At 36.2% G+C, this 26,920-nt stretch overlaps 2 protein-coding genes across 2 annotated transcripts in view; both read right to left on the minus strand.

Annotated features, from left to right (window-relative positions):
- The window catches only part of LOC137404112 (gastrin-releasing peptide receptor-like), a 34,554-nt gene extending 16,557 nt beyond the window's left edge, over positions 1 to 17,997 (minus strand). The window contains exons 1-2 of the mRNA XM_068090266.1: positions 17,776 to 17,997; positions 8,578 to 8,817 (exon numbers count right to left, since the gene is read on the minus strand). Coding sequence (XP_067946367.1) covers positions 8,578 to 8,817; positions 17,776 to 17,932 — 397 coding nt within the window. The 5' untranslated portion in view covers positions 17,933 to 17,997. The remainder of the gene's footprint in view (positions 1 to 8,577; positions 8,818 to 17,775) is intronic.
- A 2,225-nt stretch (positions 17,998 to 20,222) lies between these two features.
- LOC137405342 (E3 ubiquitin-protein ligase SHPRH-like) overlaps positions 20,223 to 26,920 on the minus strand; it is a 60,682-nt gene continuing 53,984 nt past the window's right edge. Inside the window, exons 26-27 of the mRNA XM_068091571.1 lie at positions 22,687 to 22,851; positions 20,223 to 21,404 (exon numbers count right to left, since the gene is read on the minus strand). Of these exons, the coding sequence (XP_067947672.1) occupies positions 21,248 to 21,404; positions 22,687 to 22,851 (322 nt within the window). The 3' untranslated portion in view covers positions 20,223 to 21,247. The remainder of the gene's footprint in view (positions 21,405 to 22,686; positions 22,852 to 26,920) is intronic.

Below are 26,920 nucleotides of genomic sequence, written 5' to 3' on the forward strand. Positions count from 1 at the left end.
TGATATAATCCATAGTGATATAATCCATAGTGATATAATCCATAGTGATATGTATATATATAATCAGGTTGGATATAACGAGTATCAGCAATGCTAGGAGATTCTCAGCGACTCGAGGAGTTTCAGTAATTCTTAGGAACATTCAGAGAGAAAGGGCCTCACAAGAAGGAGCTGGTGACTAATGATCAAACCATGGCTACACGGCTGATGTATAGGAACGCAGAAGTAATGAATTGCTCGTAGGGCTGCGAGATGATTAGTGACTTCAATGCTCATTCAAGCGGAAAAGGCAAAGAAGGGTAAAAGCGTTTGTGTTATTTGTAGAAGAAATGTGCCAACAACCGGTGGACAGCTCTGTTGTTATTGTAGGAAAGCCTAGATTTCCTTTTCTCCTTTGCTTGTGGTAGAGCTTGTTAATCGGGTGTCACTTGAGCCTAAACCGAGTTACTAGCTGACACACTCGCTGACTTTCAGCTGAATAATCGTCTCATATCTGTTCCAATGATAAATATTTTGGTCAGAACTGTATTAGTGAAAAAAGTTGTTTGTGTAAACTGATCTCCAGATAAGAAGTTAGTGTACATCGCTGATTCTCACACAAGTTTCCCAATTTTTTCAACATCGGCCTAAAAAAAAGCTTTCAATGCCAGTATGGAGTCAAATGGCTTCGAGGATGCTAAAATAAACTTCTATGAGCTGTTGTTTGGTGTCTTAAATGTTTGGTACTATCCCAAGCAATCACTATGGCTGCTAGCGGTACGGTATGTGTTTGTTCGGTCTTGCGGTTCACGCGGATTGGAGGCCTCTTTACAGTCAACTTCCTTTACACTCAACATCCGGAGTTTTGTATATACAAATGTGGCCAACTTTATTTATAAAATGCACAGCTTAACAATAATCAGATTTAGAAAAACTGTCTCCCGATTGTCAAAGAACAAAAGCAATAATTACTTGAGAGAGATTGTATCAAAACTTCAAGCAAAAGGTAAACAAAGGTTAATAAGTCACAGTGTAAGGAATAACAGATCTTATAAGTTGGAAGGTAAATAGAATTGTCTACTTAGATTAAATCATGTTCTTTTAATCAGGTTAACAAATACACCATCATATCTCTTTTTACCTTTCACAAGTTAGGTACATCACAAGTGTATACAACTAGGTACATCGCAAGTGTATACAGCTAGGTACTGTTAGATACATCACATGTGTATACAGTTAGGTACATCACAAGTGTGTACAATCAGACACAGTTAAGTAAATCAAATGTGTATATAACTAGATACAGTTAGATACAGCACAAATGTATACAACTAGATACAGTTAGGTACATCTCAAGTGTATACAACTAGGTACAGTTAGGTACATCACAAGTGTATACAACTAGGTGCTGTTAGATACAGCACAAGTGTATACAACTAGGTACAGTTAGGTACATCACAAGTGTATACAACTAGGTACTGTTAGGTACATTACAAGTGTATACAACTAGGTGCTGTTAGATACAGCACAAGTGTTTACAACTAGGTACAGTTAGGTACATCACAAGAGTATACAACTAGGTACTGTTAGGTACATCACAAGTGTCTACAACTAGGTACTGTTAGGTACATCACAAGTGTATCCAACTAGGTACTGTTAGATACATCACAAGTGTATACAACTAGGTACAGTTAGGTACATCACAAGTGTATACAACTAGGTACTGTTAGGTACATTACAAGTGTATACAACTAGGTACAGTTAGATACATCACAAGTGTATACAACTAGGTGCTGTTAGATACAGCACAAGTGTATACAACTAGGTACAGTTAGGTACATCTCAAGTGTATACAACTAGGTACTGTTAGGTACATCACAAGTGTCTACAACTAGGTACTGTTAGGTACATCACAAGTGTATACAACTAGGTACTGTTAGATACATCACAAGTGTATACAACTAGGTACAGTTAGGTACATTACAAGTGTATACAACTAGGTACAGTTAGATACATCTCAAGTGTATACAACTAGGTACAGTTGATACATCTCAAGTGTATACAACTAGGTACTGTTAGGTACATCACAAGTGTATACAACTAGGTACTATTAAGTACATCACAAGTGAATACAACTAAACTACAGAAGTATTTGATTAGATACTACTACAGAAGTGTTTACATGTATTCACTGCGATTAATTGACATCAATACATGTGAGGGCAGGTTTCAGAACTGTTCTCGCATAAATGTACTAGCAAAATGTTTGCTTTCAATACAATCTCGATTCATACATCGGGCCAATGTATATTGGCCTAATCTGTCTGCGAAACATACTTTGAGAAATATATATACAGTGCACCCTCGAGATACGATTACCCTGATATACGATTTTTTCATCTTACGAAGTCAAACATTGTGATATCTTCACCTCGCTATATGAATTTTATTTCACCATACGATTTTGAGAAAGGTTTTGCCCGAGTTAAAATTTGGCGGTCGGTGTGCTCATAACGCACGTCGAAATAAAAAAACACAGAAATATAGTTAGCCGAAAACATTTTCAGAACGTTTAGAAGAGACGCGATGATCGACTTCTCTCATGTCAGCATTCCGCGTAGAAAATTTCGTGTAAAATACACAAGCGAGAGCAAATATTCATTTGTAGCGTTATTATATCTTTTACTATAGACTTTTAAGTCAGCATACGTATATAACTACAAGTATCTACATTTAATTCGTTAGCTATAGAATCTGAGACCGATACAAACGTTACAAAACGAAGGAAAAATGATTTCTACGTCAACAAAGTTGGATGTCGTAAATAAGAAGAAAGCACCCATATTATTAATATTGTCAAGGAATATGATCGCAACCAATCAGCCTTTGCAATTATTATTAAAACAAGAACTCCATTAAAGCAAGCACAAGAGCTTCCGACTGAAGATTTGAATGAGCTAGGTCATGCACGCGATCAGCATTCAAAAGGAGCGACCATTTAGTAAAGGCGAGGATGTAGAAGATACAGAAAACCCCACATTCGCAGGAATATTTCAAGTGTTTAATTAACTGATGTGGAATGGTACATTAAAACAATGCATGTATAATATATATTATTTATCTCTTGTGTGGCATGTTTTTCATATTTTATTCATTCTATTTGTTTTCTTTTGATTTTATGTTATATTTTCTTGTTTAACCATGTCTTTGCAGGTGGGCTTGTTATCTCCTACGTGAATACAATTCATCGTATGTATGTAACTCATATAACTAGCTACTCAAGATAGTTGACGCATTTACATTACTTTCTGAAACTTGTTAAAGTCCTTTCCTCTAAGGGATAAATACGTATAAACTTTGTACGTATGGTTACATTGATTCTTGTGCACATTTCATACAAGAAAAACTACTGTAGCACCTTCTCTGGATCCTTCTACAAGCTTTAGCTAGCTAACAGTTTTCTGCATTGTACCAGCATTTTTTTCTTGTAAACCAGAAAAAAAATTGGACAGGACTAGACAACCTTCTGTAGCTTGCTAAAAATTCCATTTTATTACGTATTAAATTAATCTTCAAGTGTACAGCAACATAATTAGCATTGATACGTTTTTTCCTCCTCTCTGCTTTGTTCGCTACAATATACCAGCTAAAGTCACGTTACTCCAAAGGTATGTACGTCCTGTAAATAAAATTTAATTTTTCTTTCCGGTAGCCATTAAATGGTCAGGTGTGTGAGAAGCCGCTTTCGATAACTGCAACGCTTGGCCTTTCTCATTGAATTTTGATCGAAAAATGTTTCAACCAGACACGCTCACTTTTATAATGAAAGTGAAGACAGAAACTTATGAAGGATAAAATTTCGTGATAAAAAGTTGAGATTCATTAAAATAGTTCAAAATACATACTAAAACTTGGTTTTAAGGGTGAGTTTGGCAAGCTAAACTTATTTGAAGTGAATTCAACATATTGAAGGCAAAAACTTGTTACCGTACGATCTGCATTTGGTACACAGATTACAATTTTACAGTATTGCAGATTATAATCACTAGGTGCACTTAATACAATGTAGCTACTGTAGGTAACTATAGTTACTAAAGTTAACATACTATTTTGTTACTAATTTTCAATATGTACAGCAATTTTATAAAAATTTTGGACGATTTTTACCTTCTTTTTTTTCATTGTATAATTACAATGGTTTCTATACCCAGACATACGATTTTTTCGCCATACGATGCCAGCCTTGGAACGGATTAACATTGTATCTCGAGGGTGCCCTGTATACTTATATATATATTTCTCAAAGTCCGCCTGTGGATCCGTCCGTAGGTTTTCCGGCTATAGCTATTATTAGAACAGCTGAGCTGGACAACAATGCAGAATGGTAAGTCATGGCTTACCGTCATTGGAAGCCTAACCTTATTAAAGATGTGGTTGCATCAAAAAATTCGATTTAATGAAATTAAGACCCATAAAAGGCTAAAACATCAGCTACAATTTGATGCCATTTTTGTCTTTGTAGACTAACCCTGTCCAGAGATATGTGCGTTTGAATGAAGCCCTCTTTTAAAAAGCTCACGTTCCAGCAGGTGCTTCTTTCGTGACGTCACAAGCAATATATCTGAAAAGAAACCACGAGCGATAAATATGAGGTCGCTTCCTTAGCCAATCATCAGCGCGAAATTTTTATATAGGCCGTAATAAATGTTATCACTCATGAAACGCGTTGTCTGTGATCTGAAATTTAGGGATTTTACTCTATTATTAAATCGCGTGGACATCGATATTTACTAAATTAATTAACATCGTTACTTTAATGAATTACTCCATCGACACGTTTTATTGGCGAACAACAGAATTGTAAAAATTACTGTAAAGTTACTGCGAAGACGACTCCGATGTTTTCTTGGCATCAGGTAGTTAAAGTTCTACGGAGGAAGATCGGAGAATGGAGGTAAATTTACCTTTTACTTTGAGTCTCTTATAGAGTTTCCTGTTGAGTTTACATTCAGATTATATTTACCTGTTTGAGGCTAAAATGTAATTTCCTGCGCGCGCGAGATACGTATGTACAGTGAGTTCTTGGCGGCTTCTTTTTAATCTTTAGCATCTAGCAATACAATAGCTTAGATTGATGAATATATTAAAGGTAATATTTTAGTACTCATTAATACATGTACTAATTAATAAAATTATAACTTTTTGCTATCACTAATCACCGTTTTATGTTTTTTTATCGGTTCACCTAGGTACATTTGCTTCAAATTTTCTGTGGCAGTTTTATCTAGTAAATTAGATTTATGATTTGACTTTAGATGTTCACTTCTCATTTGTATAAAGTGAAGAAAATCGATTGATCAATGCAAATCTTTAACTTCCAGAACCAAAGCTTCGAATCATTGGCTTGGCGTATTATGCCTTTGTTAAACATTTATTCGTTTTTGAAATTACACTCGCAATCTATCAAACTCCCAATTTGAAAGCTTTCAGTAGATACGCTTTAGAATGACATATCTATGAATGACATATATTTATTGCATTTGTTTCACTGATTACAGGATGTTTATGTCGTCCCACCAGCCGAAGCCGCTTTGTCCGCGTGGAAACTGCCATAAAGGGGAAAGAGAGACTTGAATGTGTGCTGCATAAACCATGATGTTTTGTTTAAGTTTGTTGCAGTAGACGAATTTGTCTTATTGTATCAGCTAAAACTATGTGAGTGGCCACGACTTGATGAATATTTTTAATAAAAGCTTTATGCCGAGATGACAATCTTTTTGCTTGTAAAAATTATATAATAAAATTATATTGTGGAAGATAATGCAAAACATGATTTGCAGAATATTGTAGTGAATTGGATACGGTATATGGATGTCCGCAGAACTGGAGAATGTGAGTTCAAATCCAGTTTGCAGCAGACTTCTCATCCTTAAAACTCTATCCCTATCTATATTCTTTTCAAAGACGCCATTGCTTATTTTACTTGCGGTAGTAAGAAACTAGTTTTCAGTGTGGGCAATGATATACAGCCCCGCCCCAAGGACAGGCGACAGACATTATGTGGGCGGGGCTTTTGAGAGGCTGTATATCGTTAGTGTGGGTAGCGACGGAACTGTGCTGATACAAAGACCTTATTCTACATAGTTAACTTGACAGAATTACTGTAGACCGGTAGAATTGGTAGTCGGTACTCAAATGTTTACACAGCATTTGGAGAAAGTGAGTAGAACAAATTTTCAATTTTTGTTATTTGAGGCCTTTAAAACATTCATAATAATGTATCTGTAGCGGGGTTTAAAATTTTATTCTAGCCAACATGAGCAAATACAAAATAAAATGTATGCCAATAGAGTCGCGTAGGACTAGACCTTTATCGCAAATAGCCGATGTGAATGCGAGATATATTGACAGATAAATCAGGCGTGACACCATTTTGGGCAAGTCTGGGCATGTTTTTTTTGGCCTGAGCGTTTTTACCGCGACCAGATTTTTTCGATTTTAATCTTCAAATATCTTGGCAATGAGATCGCCTAACACAACAAACAACATATCAACTGATAGAGAAAAAATGCTTTCTTTTAAGATCAACTCAAATTTGACGCAACCACATCTTTAACTAGCTTAGTGGAGTTTTCCATTGGCAATATGCCAGGCTACTAGCTTGAAAGGTACAGTTGTTTGACAAAGTTTTGAAACCTTTACAGTTGTTTTTATTTTTCTCTTAATTTATTTCAACTCCACGACACACTTCTCTCATGATATGTACTTTGAAAGTTAGAATGGCAAATGTTGTTATATGTTAAATACAAATCAATTTTCTGTCCAAAGACTCTTCTATTACACGGGCAACGCCGGGTGGCACAGCTAGTATATATATATATATATATATATACTTACTAGAATATATATATTCAGTGAAACATGGATAACTCGCCCTCGGATATAGCGAACACATGGTTAACTCGACTGGATTTGCTTGGTCCGTTCCCACGCAATGATAAATGGCTCTATATAACTCGAATTCAACACTGTTATAACGAACTGTTTTTTGCCCAACGGCTACCGAAACGGTTGCTATCGCTTTAGAAAATCACTTTATTCCAAGCCATAGAGGTAAACCTCAACTTTTCGTAATTCATAAGCGTCGTTATTACCTCCATCGGCAAAATATTTTTGTCAACGACTGTTCTAAAGGTTTAGTGAAATTTGATTTATACTGCTATACGATGAATAGCGCGGACTGGCCCGGCCACGGGTGCAAGGATTTTCGCCACGCACATACAAAACAAAAATCGCATGTTGTTTTGTATGTGCGTGGCGAAAATCCTTGAGTGCGTGACCCGGCTAGCCCGTGACGAATATTTTTCCGAAGTTGATTCCGTGTTGAATCAACGTCGGAATGTTGAATGTTTAAAACGTCTTAAAATTTGTTTTTATTAAACGTATACGTTTTCTTAGCTAAAAAAACTATTCATCGTTTGACCTAAACACAGAATACGTGTGTACATTCAATAAGTATCCATTCAAAAAGCGTGAGTGATATACAATGTACTGTTAAACCTCGTAAAACTTTTAATTGAACTGCCTCGGAGTGTTGCTCTTAACGAATCCCAGGTAAAGTAAGGTAATCTTTGCATAAACTTCAAGAAATATCGGCAAAATTGTTCGTGGGTAAAACGCTCAAAAGAAAAAGATGTCTTTTCTTTGAGCATTTCACCAACGATCAAGTTTGCCAATGTCAATCTAAAAAACGTCCTGGCAATAACATCACCTCAAACAACAAACCAATCTCAAGTGATAGAAAAATCTCTATACTTTTTGATAAAAACGTTTTAAACTTTACATTAGAAGCATTTAATTTGAAACAAGTCATTTGTGCTTTTGATTTATATTATAGTTTGTATATGTTCATGTATCTACTAATAAATAAGTGAATACATGGACTTGTGACAGTGCTCTGATAACTTGAACACTCTGATAATTCGAACACTTTTGCTCGGTCCCTTGAAGGTTGAGTTATCCGAGTTTCACTGTATATATATATATATATATATATATATATATATCTGTCATATACAAAAGGATTAGAAAGAGCATGTAGAACATGTCGAAGGTTGATGATAATACAGTTGATGATAATACAGTTGATGATAATACAGTTGATGATAACACAGTTGATGATAATACAGTTGATGATAATACAGTTGATGATAATACAGTTGATGATAATACAGTTGATGATAATACAGTTGATGATAATACAGTTGATGATAATACAGTTGATGATAATACAGTTGATGATAATACAGTTGATGATAATACATGTGTGTCTCGACCTAGCCCTGGTCCGTAAACAATGACATCGAAACCGGCCACTTGGATCACATGTCTGCTGCATATTTAAAAGCCCTCTGGGTATGCATTCTAGACGGTGTATCTTGTCTAATATTTGTTTTTAAAAGTGTCGAATCATTCCACATTATGTCAAAGTTAATGTTAAACAAAAGATAAACAGCATCAGTGACTTGTCATACTTAACTGAGGCTATATGGGGCGGCTCATGATCTGTAAGATTTAGTAATAAAATGGCTGACGTACCGAGAAGGCTGAACATAGATACAGCAGCGCTGGCCTGGGGAACGCTATGTATTATTCTGCAGGTGATCAAACCGAATGGCCATTCCCTCTCAAGGACAAATGAAGTGGCAATCAATGGAGCACATACTATAAGCAGCAGCATGTTGACGATGACTATGTTCAGGAGGAATCCGTTGTATGCGGTGCGGAACTGCTTGGACTTACAGATTGTGTAGAATAGCGCTCCATTACTTGTTATACCTGTAGTAGATGTATAGTGGATGGAGAACAGATATATACTGTAGTATATAGCGAGTAAATAAACAGTATATAGCGAGTAGATATACAGTATATAGCGAGTAGATATACGGTATATAGCGAGTAGATATACGGTATATAGCGAGTAGATATACGGTATATGTCGAGTAGATATACAGTACATGTTGAGTAGATATACAGTATATAGCGAGTAGATATACAATATATAGCGAGTAGATATACAGTATCTAGCGAGTAGATATACAGTATCTAGCGAGTAGATATACAGTATATAGCGAGTAGATATACAGTATATAGCGAGTAGATATACAGTATATAGCGAGTAGATATACAGAATATAGCGAGTAGATATACAGTATCTAGCGAGTAGATATACAGTATATAGCGAGTAGATATACGGTATATAGCGAGTAGATATAGGGCGAGTAAATAGTGGCTATACAGTCACAAGACAGTAGGCCTATACCCTAAAGTGAAAATGAATAATAGTATATGGCAGAGAATAACTAACAAATAAATACAACTAAACACTTAGTTGAATTGCAGTTTCTTGTATACTTCTACATAGCAGCAGTGTTTAGGTAAAATACATACAGCGGGCCAATCTGATATTTTATTCAAGATAAATATATTTGAATGGAATGACTGAAAGTGTGTTCAATAATGAATGCTGAGCAGCAGACCAGGATTGTACTATAATCACTGTTTCAGTAGTGCGGATGATATGGATTTGGCGTTGTGCACACGTTGAGTTACGATGTGGCAAGTGTTTAAATAGACATTCACATGTTGCGGATTAATGTGGGCTCTTTTCTAAAATATATAAAGATTTCTAGGTCAGAGGTTAGAGCATCGATTTTAGAATTGCTCAAATCGAAGTAAGGACAACTGAAGTGTGGGAAATGTTTAAACTGAAATAGATTGCACGGCAATTCCTTGCGCATCACCCGCAAATGCTGTTTCTATCTTTAGCAAGCATAAAACAATCGGTAGAAATTTGCGAGTAACAAAAATCACTTGTTTTACGAAAATTTTATGTTTCCATTTTGCGGATGACATAAACGTGTGGATTACCTGCATGATTACCTGCGTTATCTAAAAACTTCAAACTCTCTGATGGCACAATTAACTTACACATAATAAGTACAGACAATATTGAACTCTCTGGTGGCACAATCAACTTACACAGAATGAATACAGACAATATTGAACTCTCTGGTGGCACAATCAACTTACACATAATGAATACAGACAATATTGAACTCTCTGGTGGCACAATCAACTTACACAGAATGAATACAGACAATATTGAACTCTCTGGTGGCACAATCAACTTACACATAATGAATACAGACAATATTGAACTCTCTGGTAGCACAATCAACTTACAAATAATGAATACAGACAATATTGAACTCTCTGATGGCACAATCAACTTACACAGAATAAGTACAGACGATATTGAACTCTCTGGTAGCACAATCAACTTACAAATAATGAATACAGACAATATTGAACTCTCTGATGGCACAATCAACTTACACAGAATGAATACAGACAATATTGAACTCTCTGGTGGCACAATCAACTTACACATAATAAGTACAGACAATATTGAACCAAGTGTCTTCATACTAGATGCTGTTTCATCTAATTAGTAACAGCTCGTTTCTATCTAAAATCTAAATTAATCTAATCAAATCTACTCTGTTATTTCATTGTTGAAGTGAACTCTTATACTAGAAGTGTTCAACTGAGATATTTGCACTTAAACCCGTGCTGGGCTAATAACACCTGTTACCGAAAAATTTAATTGTTCGGAGTGCATACTTCCAAAGGCTTGCTTACAGCAATGACCTCCAACAAACACTAAAAGATGAATCTAAAGTTGAGCAAGAGGTGGGTAATTAGGTACAGTTGGGAGTGTATTGACTGCAAAAAAGCATAGATAGCAATATTTTCCTGGGCAGTCAGTAGATGTAGTATGTATCGGAAAGGCTTGATACAAAGACTAGCTTATACAGGGATGTTTGAAAATGACTCAATTATATCTATTCTGAATCGGATGATTTTCATGTATACCTGAGTCTGTGCTTTTAAACAAAGATGGTACATATGTGGTATGACAAACTCAGTGATTTGAGTGTGATAATTGTGTGATAGGGAGAGAAAGATTGAATCTACCTACTGTATCTGAATTAAAGAGACTCTATGTGTACCTTTAATTATATTGAGTTTAAATAAGGAAGCAAGTCTAACCTAACAGAATGTAACGATAGTCTAAACATTTAGATATTAAGTTACAAACCAGCTAGTAGAAAAAATACTTGAAGTTGTGGCTTGAACTAAGAAAGGGCGGTGATAATATGAAGCCACCATACTATGTCTCTGTCCTCTTATTACAGTCCACTCCTTCCTATGGCACAATTTCTTACAATTTTAAGCAAATCTCAAAAGGAGTAAACATGTGGGCAATGAGTTGATTGGAACAGATTCTATTAACTTTAAAAATTATTGAACGGATTCCAGTATTCTTTGCTACTCTGTATTAAGGAATATATCAGTCAGCAGTTGATGCCGGCGGCAGTGTATGTCCAGTACATGTATGTCCTATTACATGTCTAATAACTCTCACAAACAATGTATGTCTGGTGTGGGCAGAATTTGTTAAAAAGGTCAACAGTAAAAATAACCTGCAAGAAGCAGTCTCTTCAAAGTGTTGTGTTGGTGCCGTCTATAATCAACTTTATATATGCTCAAGTCATCTTTTTACCCGTAGCATTTAGTTCAGAAAAACTAAAACACCATGTTTTGTAAAAACAACTTTTAAGCTAATGCAACAATGGAGCAAATGTAAAGTTTGTGCCAGGTGTCAAGGTCACCCGAGTGGCCATAAATGTCAAAGGATTTATTGCGAAGAAGCAACCAACAACTACAGGTGATCAAACATGACTTCTTGGCAAGCTCTTTGAACCCTAGTCCGATTCAGCAGAAATAGGATGTTGACTTTAGCCCGAGATTTATGCTGAATGCGCAATTTTTGCTATGCTCCCCATCCATAGTCACTGTTCTTACAATCAAAGCAAGGACAAACCTGAGGCTACAAAAATATGGTAATTACACACTGATTGCTTTGGCAAACTGTGAACCTGTCTTGGCCTTCATACAACTAGCCCAGGTGTAACAGCTGTATTCCAAACACTAATACATGTGCATGTACTAGTGTTTGGTAGTACATGTGTATGTACTAGGAATGAAAATTCTTTCATAGAGATGCTATCAACAAAAGAGGGCTAATTTGCCAGCCAGCAAAGTAATTTAATTCTTGTATTATTACACAGCTTTTATCAATACCTGGTAGGGAATTGATAAGGTATTGATAAAGTATTGGTAAGGTATTGGTAAGGTAGGGCATTCTAACAGAAAACTCACTAAATACGTTCTGCTTCTACCAAGATACAGATAGACTGAACTATTACCTTTTACTAAGACACAGATGCACTGAATTATCACCTTTTACTAAGACACAGATACACTGAACTATTACCTTTTACTAAGACACAGATACACTGAACTATTACCTTCTACCAAGATACAGATACACTGAACTATTACCTTCAACCGAGATACAGATACACTGAACTATTACCTTTTACTAAAACACAGATACACTGAACTATTACCTTTTACTAAGACACAGATACACTGAACTATTACCTTCTACCAAGATACAGATACACTGAACTATTACCTTTTACTAAGACACAGATACACTGAACTATTACCTTCTTCCAAGACACAGATACACTGAACTATTACCATCTACCAAGACACAGATACACTGAACTATTACCTTCTTCCAAGACACAGATACACTGAACTATTGCCTTCTACTAAGATACATGTAAACTGAACTATTACCTTCTACCAAGATACAGATACACTGAACTATTACCTTCTACTAAGATACAGATACACTGAACTATTACCTTCTACCGAGATACAGATACACTGAACTATTACCTTCTTCCAAGACACAGATACACTGAACTATTGCCTTCTACTAAGATACATGTAAACTGAACTATTACCTCCTACCAAGATACAGATACACTGAACTATTACCTTCTACTAAGATACAGATACACTGAACTATTACCTTCTACCGAGATACAGATACACTGAACTATTACCTTCTTCCAAGACACAGATACACTGAACTATTGCCTTCTACTAAGATACATGTAAACTGAACTATTACCTTCTACCAAGATACAGATACACTGAACTATTGCCTTCTACCGAGATACAGATACACTGAACTATTACCTTCTACCGAGATACAGATACACTGAACTATTACTTTCTACCGAGATACAGATACACTGAACTATTACCTTCTACCGAGATACAGATACACTAAACTATTACCTTCTACCGAGACACAGATACACTGAACTATTACCTTCTACCAAAACACAGATACACTGAACTATTACCTTCTAATAGCATCACTTAGCATTATTAGCATCACTTTTTGGGAGAGTGTAAAATAATAACTATTCACTCTATTTAGTTTTTGCTTCTTTCTTTGTCTTTTACAATCCTTCAAAATGATATTCAGTTCAAAGGGACTTGTGCTATTCTAAGGGCTCTCACTGTCCATGGAAAGATGGTATTTAGTTCAAAAGGACTTGTACTATTCTAAGTGCTCTCCCCGTCCATGGAAAGATGATATTCAGTTCAAAAGGACTTGTACTATTCTAAGTGCTCTCCCCGTCCATGGAAAGATGATATTCAGTTCAAAAGAACTTGTACTATTCTAAGGGCTCTCCCAGTCCATGGAAAGTTTGTAATATAGTCTAAGATCAGGGGTCTAGTTTGTATGCAAGACCAGGCATTAGAGTGTTAAACCAGACTAGTAATATATTACACTGAGTGACTGAACGCTGGGCTATAAGCTGTTCAATAGATGATTTCAGATTGTGGTTCTGCAGTATATATAAAGTTCTACTTAGAACTTAGATAAAACATATGAATTGCAAGTTGTCTCCAAATTTGCTAGAGTACATTTAAAAGAAGTCTACTTGTGATTATACATGAAGAAATACATTTGGATCGTCTCCGTATTAAAATACCCTAATAATACATAAACCTTTTCCTTATAGAAATTGTATTAAAAGTCAAAATACTAAACTTCTCAAGTACACTAAGGAGCAGAGAGAACAACAGCAAAGTTGAAAGGTTAAATGTTGTTTAACAGCATAACAAATTTAATTGTTACTGTTGCACAGCTGTAGCCAAATTATTAATTCAATTACAAAATTCTATAATAATATAATTATCAAAGATCAACCACCCTGTATGATGGGATACATACCAGTTTCCTTCACAGCAGTGTTTCATATCGAGTAACAAGTTTTGATTAGCTACTGCCCAGGATGTTTATATCTGGCCAATAAAATGATTGAATAAAAACCATTTCAAATCACATTTCCTCGCTCCTTGTAAAGGTTTATCACGATGTATAATTTTAAACTCTTTTGCAAATACAGTGCGAACCAATGAAATGAGAGCTGCTCAAAGACACCTCTTGAGAAATCATGCTGCTGCTTTTGGGACCAATGCAACCATAAATGCATTCCAAGTAAACAAGCATTGCATTGTGGGAAGGCTAGCTGATGGTAGATGAGTAGGTTTAGAAGAGGAAGCATAGCCAGTTTCTGCAAGTCTCTGGACATATAGAGCAAGCAGAACCCTTGTAACTACTACAACAGGTAAACTAACAATTCAGCTCTCTAATCAGACCTTTAGCATATTTTTTCACCTGCACCACTTGAGTTATCTTACCACGACAATCCTACCGGTAATTCGGGTAATCGGGTACTACCTGTACATGGGCCAGGCCGACGGCGACTAACCTGTCAACCCCAACAAAATGGGGAGAGTGAACTGAAAACCCTTATAAAACTGAAGACAACATCTGTAAAAGCGCTGCGCTGTACCAGTGATGCACCTTGGCAGCATCTATAATAAGATGAGGATAAACAAGCCTATCCATCAGCCAGCCACTGCAACAGGATTGAAATGCTACCGTGTCTCGACCTGTTCTTGCTCACTGGATACCACTTCATTCCTTTTTAGGGAGTAACTCTGGTCTAGCAAAAATCAGAAACCACTGAAAGAGTCACATGCAGCTCTATGGAATAAAGAGTGAATGTAACGAAACCATGACAATTAGACATGGGAAGTTTGTGTGCTGTTTGCATTATAGTCAGTGGGCAGCAAGAAATGAAAGTCTGAGACATGAATAGTGAGACCACGCAGGTTTCACTGCCAAAATACAGCTACAATGGTTCTTTTACCCCGACTAAAGCTTTCCAGGTACACGCTTAAAGGTGCCAAGCATCTTAGGAATGCAAGAGTTCAGCATGCTCTCCAGTTGACAGAGCACCTCACTGCATGCAAATCTTTTCATGGGGAACACACAGATGTTTTGGAGTTCAAAGAGAAATGAGAGCACTGCAGGGCACCTGCTACCGTGGTCTGTTATTCGAAAGATACTTTACTGTTACGTTTTCAAGGCAACTGTTTTTATTGAGTCAACTTTATACTTCTAGCGATTATAGTCGTACATCACTGTGGCAAGTAACTGATGAACAGCCCTGACCAACAACAAATACCTGCCCCCTTACACGCCCCTCACACAGCCTCTTACACGCACATCAACTCTTTAACATTTTTCTGTGAGATTTTTGTGTACATGGGAAGGAGACAAATGATAAGGTTCCAGTGGTGTGCTGTTGATATAAGACTGAGAAAAGGCACAAGGCAAAGAACTAGTGCGGTTACGATGCTGTCTTTACTTGGCTAAATTCTATAAGATCCCAAAGTGCATAACCGGAGTGTAATAATTATTATTAAGCAAGGTGCCATTTAGGTGGAGCAGAGGCGCTACAGATACTCTGTCTAGTTATGACTATAAAATAAATTGAATTACAACTTGAAATTCTGGGCTGCTAAGTAACCGCTTGCGGCAGCGTGGTGTGCTGCCTTCAGCAAGGCATAGCAGGTTTAGAGTGCTGAAGAGATATCAAAGCAGTTGACAGAGAGCTGTCTAAATTAATTATACGCTACATATTCATCAGATAATTTATCTCGAAGGAGCTCCTGCTAGAGCTCTGTAAAAAGGCGGCATTGTGAGCTTCCTACACAAAGTTATTCCATTTATTCGCGCTCAACAACAATGCCTGAAAACAATTCATGGCTGGCAGATGTTTCGAGCGGCTTAAACCGTGTTTTACCAGATGGTTTAGAGTATCGAGACAGACAGCTGAAGACGAGGGCTCACAGAAAATGTATGCCGTCATAAATCAACTAGGTTGACAAGCCATCAAAGGCTTTTCGATCTTTGTTGACAAAATCATCAAACCGTGTTTACAGAGAAGTCTGTTGGAATGCTGGTTAGTGTAGCTGACCGTAACAAATATTGCAATATAGAAGTCAGATAAGACTTCAAAAGTCTGAAATCTAGAAAAACAGACCGAAAGGCAAGTCTAAGAAAGAAATCAAGGGGCCAGTTGTCGGGGCAGTGTTGACTGGCCATTAGTGAAGGAAGGTAGGCCTAGGGGTGCATAGCTGAGGCAGAGGAGGAGTAATAGGCAAGTAACAGAAAATCACTACTTGCTACCAAGTATGAATTCGTGTTTCATGTTCACTCGTTCATAAGTGATTTCATATTGGAAATTTTATTGAAATCAGTCAGCGCAGCAATTCCTATCTTCTAGCACACAACGACTTTAGCCAACTCGCAAAAAAGGAAATAAATGAAATATATAATACTTGACATGTAGTTTCCAGCAACCTCTTAACTCGCCAATTTACCACGACAAGAATCGGAGTAAGATGAACAGAATACGACCCCATAGCTGTAAATAGGATTGGGATATGTGAGTTAGAATAAGGTGAGTTAGTAAACTGATGAAATGTACATTGAATGAATAAATCACCTGTTTAAACATGCCAACTTTATAACATGAGCTATATTTGTTTAGAGTTCCAGAAACTAACTGAACTGCACATTTTAGGAGTATAAGATAAAAATGAGCATTTGCAATTTACAGAAACCAGTGATAGACACCTATAGAAGCCAACTACAGACAGATAGACACCTATAGAAGCCAACTACAGACAGATAGACACCTATAGAAGCCAACTACAGACAGATAGATAGACACCTATAGAAGCCAACTACAGACAGATAGATAGACACCTATAGAAGCCAACTACAGACAGATAGACACCTATAGAAGCCAACTACAGACAGATAGATAGACACCTATAGAAGCCAACTACAGACAGATAGATAGACACCTATAGAAGCCAACTACAGACAGATAGATAGACACCTATAGAAGCCAACTACAGACAGATAGATAGACACCTATAGAAGCCAACTACAGACAGATAGATAGACACCTATAGAAGCCAACTACAGACAGATAGATAGACACCTATAGAAGCCAACTACAGACAGATAGATAGACACCTATAGAAGCCAACTACAGACAGATAGATAGACACCTATAGAAGCCAACTACAGACAGATAGATAGACACCTATAGAAGCCAACTACAGAGAGGTTACACAAATTATTTTTTTAGAATTCGTAGTATGATTATTTTCATTCAGAGTTAGTAGATTTGTTGTGCATAGTGACAACCTGCATAGTGGCAACCTGCATAGTGGCAACCTGCGTAGTGGCAACCTGCATAGTGACAAACTGCATAGTGACAACCTGTATAGTGGCAACCTGCAATGGTTAAAAAAACAATTTTTTTGAGGAGAGCTGAAAACCTTCCTTATCCCAACTGACACGTTCGTACCCTATATCTATTCACTATCCAAAGCATTAAAATTGGTTGGTATATTTCTACTCACCGACTAGGAAGCAGATACCGAGAAGCACAGGAACAGCTAAGACTGTCATCTCATCTATTGAAGTTATTCCAGTTGTCTTATTGTCATTTGACAATGACTGCAGGTACCCATCTCTCGCCCGCATGATGTCCTCTTGCCCAGCGAGCATATTTACCATATCGGTTGTGAGCGGTGAAATCGAAAGAAAAATACTTGTGAAAGCTAGCAGTCTTTGAAATTCCTACACAGGCTGTTCCCATAAGCAATAACAAAATAATGCAGGTAGCGTTGTGGCTGCCTGACGCTCTGACCTCCACCAGCCAACAATAGTGACCCTTTGAACCCTGTTCATTACGTTGTTTTCATTGGCTGATGGAAAAATGATGTTGCTTGTAACAACTGCGGATAATGGGTTATCAAAGTGCTACTGTAAAATATGATCGAACTGCTTTAAAGGAAATGGTCCAGTTTTCAACGTAAAGCAACAGTTAAAACGCGGGCCAATTCTGACCAACACTGAACTAATTTGTCAGTTATCCTAGCATTATTAAAACTAAGGTACTATTTTGTTGCAGTAAAATATAGATATATAGAGAGTCTGTAGGTACTCTAGTTTAGAGAGAGATATAGTTGATATAGAGAGTCTGTAAGTACTCTAGTTTATAGAGATATATAGTTGATACAGGGAGTCTATAAGTACTCTAGTTTATAGAGAGATATAGTTGATATAGAGAGTCTGTAAGTACTCTAGTTTATAGAGAGATATAGTTGATATAGTGAGTCTGTAAGTACTCTAGTTTATATAGAGATATAGTTGATATAGAGAGTCTGTAAGTACTCTAGTTTATAGAGAGATATAGTTGATATAGAGAGTCTATAAGTACTCTAGTTTATAGAGAGATATAGTTGATATAGAGAGTCTGTAAGTACTATAGTTTATAGAGAGATATAGTTGATATAGAGAGTCTGTAAATACTCTAGTTTATAGAGAGATATAGTTGATATAGTGAGTCTGTATGTACTATAGTTTATAGAGAGATATAGTTGATATAGAGAGTTTATAAGTACTCTAGTTTATAGAGAGATATAGTTGATATAGAGAGTCTGTAGGTACTCTAGTTTATAGAGAGATATAGTGTGTATGTAAGTACTCTAGTTTATAGAGAGATACAATTGATATAGCGAGTCTGTAAATACTCTAGTTTATAGAGAGATATAGTTGATATAGAGAGTCTGTATGTACTCTAGTTTATAGAGAGATATAGTTGATAAAGTGAGTCTGTAAGTACTCTAGTTTATAAAGAGATATAGTTGATATAGAGAGTCTGTAAATACTCTAGTTTATAGAGAGATATAGTTGATATAGAGAGTCTATAAGTACTCTAGTTTATAGAGAGATATAGTTGATATAGAGAGTTTATAAGTACTCTAGTTTATAGAGAGATATAGTTGATATAGAGAGTCTGTAGGTACTCTAGTTTATAGAGAGATATAGTGTGTATGTAAGTACTCTAGTTTATAGAGAGATACAATTGATATAGCGAGTCTATAAGTACTCTAGTTTATAGAGATATAGTTGATATAGTGAGTCTATAAATACTCTAGTTTATAGAGAGATATAGTTGATATAGTGAGTCTGTATGTACTCTAGTTTATAGAGAGATATAGTTGATATAGTGAGTCTGTAAGTACTCTAGTTTATAGAGAGATATAGTTGATATAGAGAGTCTGTAAGTACTATAGTTTATAGAGAGATATAGTTGATATAGAGAGTCTATAAGTACTCTAGTTTATAGAGAGATATAGTTGATATAGAGAGTCTATAAGTACTCTAGTTTATAGAGAGATATAGTTGATATAGAGAGTCTGTAAGTACTCTAGTTTATAGAGAGATATAGTTGATATAGAGAGTCTGTAGGTACTCTAGTTTATAGAGAGATATAGTGTGTATGTAAGTACTCTAGTTTATAGAGAGATACAATTGATATAGCGAGTCTATAAGTACTCTAGTTTATAGAGAGATATAGTTGATATAGAGAATCTATAATAACTTTGCAAACACAAAAGTTATACAACAAGAGTGTGTCTTTTAGCTTGCAAACTAATTAAGCACTATAAGGAATATACATACATGTACAACATGTCTTTTAGAAAGGCACCACAATACACATACATGTACAACATGTCTTTTAGAAAGGCACCACAATATACATACATGTACAACATGTCTTTTAGAAAGGCACCACAATATACATACATGTACAACATGTCTTTTAGAAAGGCACCACAATATACATACATGTACAACATGTCTTTTAGAAAGGCACCACAATATACATACATGTACAACATGTCTTTTAGAAAGGCACCACAATATACATACATGTACAACATGTCTTTTAGAAAGGCACCACAATATACATACACGTACAACATGTCTTTTAGAAAGGCACCACAATATACATACACGTACAACATGTCTTTTAGAAAGGCACCACACAATGCCGCATGCTGAAGATTTAAATACAATGTATACACCTCAACGGTGTAGCGAGTATGTGAACAGTCTGAAATTGCACCAATTATCGCTGTAAATTTTCAGCATGTGATGATCGAATTAATTTGTGTATATTTTATAAACTTAAGCGAATAATAAATATATTATATAACATCAGAAAGTATTGTGAAAACTGTTTTCAATGACTTTACGGTATATGATGAACAAGTTACCAACTAATACTGCAAGAAGCACATGTACATCTCAATTACCTACAGTACTTACTGCTCGCTGTCAGAGAAGCAATAGCGCACCGAGACAGTTTCAATTACCTACAGTACTTACTGCTTGCTGTCAGAGAAGCAATAGCGCACCGAGACAGTTTCAATTACCTACAGTACTTACTGCTCGCTGTCAGAGAAGCAATAGCGCACCGAGACCGTTTCAATTACCTACAGTACTTACTGCTTGCTGTCAGAGAAGCAATAGCGCACCGAGACAGTTTCAATTACCTACAGTACTTACTGCTCGCTGTCAGAGAAGCAATAGCGCACCGAGACAGTTTCAATTACCTACAGTACTTACTGCTCGCTGTCAGAGAAGCAATAGCGCACCGAGACAGTTTCAATTACCTACAGTACTTACTGCTTGCTGTCAGAGAAGCAATAGCGCACCGAGACAGTTTCAATTACCTACAGTACTTACTGCTTACTGTCAGAGAAGCAATAGCGCACCGAGACAGTCTCAATTACCTACAGTACTTACTGCTTGCTGTCAGAGAAGCAATAGCGCACCGAGACAGTTTCAATTACCTACAGTACTTACTGCTCGCTGTCAGAGAAGCAATAGCGCACCGAGACAGTTTCAATTGCCTACAGTACTTACTGCTCGCTGTCAGAGAAGCAATAGCGCACCGAGACAGAGAAGTTTAAATGTAAAATAATTAAATTAAGGCAGGATTAAGAGTCAAAGAGTTCAATGCTGTTTCTTGAGTATTCAAAGAGGATCAAACATGGTGGCGAGGTCAGCAAGAGTAAAAGGCATTTCTTCTGCCAAGGTATCAATGCTGGCAGCCGAGGGAATAGTAGATGTTATTGAGTGAATCTGCTCTTCTATAGTGTGTTTGACAAGAAACCTGTGCACATATGTCGGTCTACAAACAGATATTTTGCAATGAAAGAATCAATGACAAACGGGTATAATAGAGGTAGTAGTACTGACTGTAGAGGTATAGTAGAGGTAATACTACAGATTGTAGAGGTATAGTAGAGGTAGTACTACAGACTGTAGAGATATAGTAAAAGTAGTACTACAGGCTGTAGAGATATAGTAAAAGTAGTACTACAGACTGTAGAGATATAGTAAAAGTAGTACTACAGGCTGTAGAGATATAGTAAAAGTAGTACTACAGACTGTAGAGATATAGTAAAAGTAGTACTACAGACTGTAGAGATATAGTAAAAGTAGTACTACAGACTGTAGAGATATAGTAAAAGTGATACTACAGGCTGTAGAGGTATGACAGAAGTAAAAGAACAGATAAAGATGTAGAGAAAACCAAATGGACAGCAGAAGCTCACTGTAGGCAATGATATACAGCCCCCCCAGGATAGCCGACGGCTGTTATATGGGCGGGTTTAATGATGGAGCTCTGTTAGGATTATGCTAGCCTGGGTTTCGGAGCTAACACAACTCTCGCGGGGCGATCGCATTGCCTTGTTAGGTTTTGAAAAACACGACTCGCTGTTATCGTTTCATTAGCTCATTCAGTCAGTAGACCCGCGGTTCACAATAGCAAACCTTGAATTTTTACAATATAGGGGTGATACCTAACAAAAATAATACATCCATACAAAATAAGACATTTCAAATTACGTACTTTTAGTAATTTTAAAATTTGTAAAGGTTGTAGTATATGCTTAAAGTTGAATATAATTTACCCGAACAACGGCTTTTTTTCCTAGTTTTTGATTAATATTTTGCCACCCTAATATAAAATGACAAAGTCTTTCCTCGTTTTCACATTGTTTTACCTGGCCAATAAGATGGGACAGCAGGCAAAGCTGCGCAGTGTAGTTTTCATACTCAAAATCTAAATACAAAACCGAATTTGAGCTATTTTACGATAGCGACTATTAATATCACGAATGCTTGCGAATGGCAACTGACTGATCATAATGGTGACAATATTGGGATACTATATTTATTTGACAACAAAGTGAATTCACCAGATAAGTAAAATAACCACTATAGTTCATAATATTTGTAAATTTACAGGGGGCTTTATTCAGCATATTTGTTTGTTCGGGTGCCGTGTTCGGGTTCATCCCAATAGAGCTCCATCATTAAACCCCGCCCATATGAGAGCCGTCGGCTATCCTTGGGGGCTGTATATCATTGCTGTAGGTAATGAATGCAACAGATAACTAACTTACTTGGTTTGTCCAATTCTATGAATCCTTCCAATAGCCTGAGCCTCCCTACCGGCATGTAAGAGTGGTTCAAGAAGTAATACATGGCTGGCGTCAGTAAGGTTCAATCCATTAGCTCCTGAAGCTATGGGTAGAAGGAGAGCTTCTATGCCTGTGTTACACCTGAAACTGTTTACAACATAATTCGTCAACAATTTCTTCCAGATAACAGATCAACGCTCATTTAAACTTTTCAGGCTCCATCATGGTAGAACAGATAAATACCTGAGGTCATAAAGTAGTATGCCAGTGTATAGAGCTATATGATGACTTTTTATACTGTAAGCCTTAGCATAACATTCTATGTTTAAGGACATTGTAAAACTCAGGCTATTCTTCTGCATTAAAACTGATCTACTGCTATAACTACTTTCAACGCTATGTCATTAGAAGTATTGAAGCCCTAGAACAATGTGCCTCAATGCCCCAAGTCTGGGGCCTGTATAAAGTTACAACAGTGTACAAGATACACTAACTCATCTCCACAAACTATTACACTGAGGCTTGCCTTGATATTGCAACTTGAAAGAGAAAACTATAATTATGTTTGAATGTAAAGCTTTAAGTAGTATAGTGAGAGCAGATCTACACACACTAGGCGGAGCTTAGGGAGCAGGAAGTGACATCACATCAGGATCTGTTTGATTGACAGTTGGGGGGCGGAGCTAGGCGGTGTTGAGTCATGGTGTGAGTCATGGCGATCTGTGTGATTCGTGGTGCGAGTGAGTAATGGTGTGAGTTGGTTGGTGACGTCGCGGTGGTGGTGTCGGTGGCCGAGTGGTGAGTCGGGCCGCGAGACGATTCGCGGTTGTATTTGGGATTATCGGATTTCGTTGGCGTCCGGTAGAGGTCGCTCTTCCGTGCCGTTTCGGGGATTGACGGAGAGCTCGGTGGCGACGGGTTGACGGACGGTGGCGGATGGATTTCGAGATCGTCGGAGCTTGTATGTATTTTCTTTTTTCCGATCCCGAATGAGAATGATGTGTCTGCGAACGAATATTCATTTTGATTGTAAACTTCATAAATTCTGAAATTATCTATCGCCTCTAAGTCTTCATCAGGATTAAAACTTTTCAGAATTGACGGAGCATGCAATCTGAAGGAATTCAGAGAGAAATTAAAACAAAGATTATAAACTCTGTATATCAAGACAGTAATGAGTTAAGGAAATGATATTATGATTAAATTTTATATAGTTTATTTGATGATATATCATAGGGATTTAAACTTACTATCAATGGATATGTTATTGAATAAAAGTTTTGTATATAAAAATGCTAAAACATAATATAAAAAAGACTATTGAATTTCATTCAATCCCAATTTTCTTCTTCTTCTTTCATTGTCGAATGAGAATGAACTGTCTACAATCAAAACATACATTATTTTTAGTGAGATATAGTAAAAGTAAGACATACAATCAGATTAGATCATTCATTCAAACTAAAAATCAAATATAATGTAATACTTACTGAAGAAGAAGAAGATCCATCCTTTTTCTGAATGGAATCTTCCTGTTGAGATACGGGAGCCTGCAATTGCAATGATTACAGTCAGGATGGTTTACTATATCCTTGCTGAGATAGTAGACTCTACATTCACAATGGACTCCAACTTAAATTGTAAATTTCAATTGCATTAGTCATCGAATCATAGAATGATATGCAAGATGTAATGCAGACAGAATAGGATATGCAATCAGCTAGAGTAGGACATACAGACAATAAGAAAAACAAATATGTTACATCACATAGTCAGACTAGGACACACAGACAGAGGAGGATATTCAGTTAAAATAATCTGTTTTAATCTGAGTAGGGATATAACATACACTTTGCTAAGATATTGGAGTTTGCAATTGCAATGAATACAATCAGCCTAGAACACATAGTTACTACTCAGAAGAGAAGATTCATTGTATCATTCCTACATAACATCTAGATTGAATTTGTAGTACTTACTGTAAACCGTAATCTTTCGTTGAGATCTTGATAGAACTTTTCACGTAAGAGAAATCGACAAGCTTTTCGCTTCCGAACGCTTATTTCCATTCCATGAGAGCAGTAACCCCATCGCTTCACACATTTATCTACACAATGTAATCGTTCTTGAAATTTCCTTTCTCTGTTGTTTCTGGTACTCATTGTGAAGTTATGAACTGAATTGAAAAGGCATATTCGCTCGAAGGATTTATAACAAGTAGAAGTGTTGTCGCGGTTCAATAATTTTGTGATCTAATGATATATATAAACAGTTTTCGCGAAATTCACTTTCGCGAAATTCAATTTCGCGAAAGTTGACTATATAATATATATGTGTAATTTCGCGAAATCCAATTTCGCGAAATCCAATTTCGCGAAATTCACTTTCGCGAAATTCAATTTCGCGAAAGTTGACTATATAATATATATGTGTAATTTCGCGAAATCCAATTTCGCGAAATCCAATTTCGCGAAATTCACTTTCGCGAAATTCAATTTCGCGAAAGTTGACTATATAATATATATGTGTAATTTCGCGAAATCCAATTTCGCGAAATCCAATTTCGCGAAATTCACTTTCGCGAAGTTCACTTTCGCGAAGTTCACTTTCGCGAAAGTTGACTATATAATATATATAATGTGTAATTTCGCGAAATTCAATTTCGCGAAATTCACTTTCGCGAAATTCAATTTCGCGAAAATCTGTTTACTATTTTCGCTTCATTAATTCCTTTGGACACACCCATCATTCTTCAATTCACTATATAAGCGTTGCATAATCTGATGGAATATTCTGCCTCATTAACCATCTCTTGATACCTACTTATATTTGAGAATTTGGGTCGATCGAGTGTTGATACCATAAGGCTTGTATGCTTCAGCTAGAATTCTGTTAGCCGGCTACTCGCGATTAAGTTCGTTGAGTGTCGCTGTTTTCAGGGGCTGTTGTGTGGACAAGCGCCTTGGCATTCGACTTGATTGTTTTCCTAGGTTTACCTATGGAATTCTCCTGTTTGGTTTGGCTTAACCATTCCATAACAGTTTCTCGACCAGTAAATAGATGAAGATGATGAACTAGTAAAGGGGCATACATGGATTAATATGTGGATTATTTTGAGGATAGCTCCAACTCAGTGTGAGTATATCAATATATAAAACTTATATCAAAAAGTAAATAATATTCGGTTGTATTTGTTACCAACTTTATTTCGATATAAAGTATATATGTATATTCAATTGTAAAATATAGAAAAAAAATTTATGTCAGATCTTCTAGTAATTTAACAATTTGGGAAGTTCCTTGAATATGTACATTGTCAACACCTTCATTTTCTTCGTTATTAAGACTTTTACTAATTTTTTTTTTTTCATTCCAATCATATCTATCTAGTATAGTTTTTCGAACTACATGATCTCGTGTATCTGTTTCAGAAATTTTTAGCATAACTGTTAGAAAATCTTCTATTGAACATCCTCTGCTCCAAAATATTGCAAAGAGAAGACAGTAATCTCCACATGTTGTTGAAATAATTGTTTCCAATGAAACAACCTTGTTGCCAATGACGTGCAACTAAATTTTTGGTTCAACAATTCCATTTCTAATTATTTTTTCAAAAACGGTAAAACCAGACCGTTATCGTCATGACAATAAGAAACACACCGAGTTTGTTCAACGCAAAGAAAAGCGTCAGGAATTTTGTGAGAGTAAGAGTTGCTAAACAATTTTACACCTATCTTGTGGAGAATTTTGTTCTGAATAAGATACATTTAAAAGTAAAACGATATATGTTTTCATTTTTTGAGATATTGCTTAAATACTAACGGTATATCGGATTTTTTAGAAAATCCGTTTGAATTAACTTGGGCAGAATAATCGTTTGGTCAACAATTAACGTGGTAGCGAAAGAGTTAATATACAAGTGAGCAGTGATTATAAATGTATATATAATAATAAAATGTGAGTAAGATAAAAGCTACTGAAGATACAATAAACAAAGCTAGGATTGTGCTAGTCCATGTTGATATACAAGGGAGCAGTGATTATAAATATATATATATAATAAATCGTGAGTAAGATAAAAGCTACTGAAGATACAATAATCAAAGCAGAATTGTACTAGTCTATGTTGATGTACAAGTAGGCAATGATTATAAATGTATATATAATAATAAAATGAGAGTAAGATAAAAGCTACTGAAGATACAATAAACAAAGC

This window comes from Watersipora subatra, chromosome 9 (assembly GCF_963576615.1).
Source record: "Watersipora subatra chromosome 9, tzWatSuba1.1, whole genome shotgun sequence".
In the NCBI taxonomy this organism is placed as follows: Eukaryota; Metazoa; Bryozoa; class Gymnolaemata; order Cheilostomatida; family Watersiporidae; genus Watersipora; species Watersipora subatra.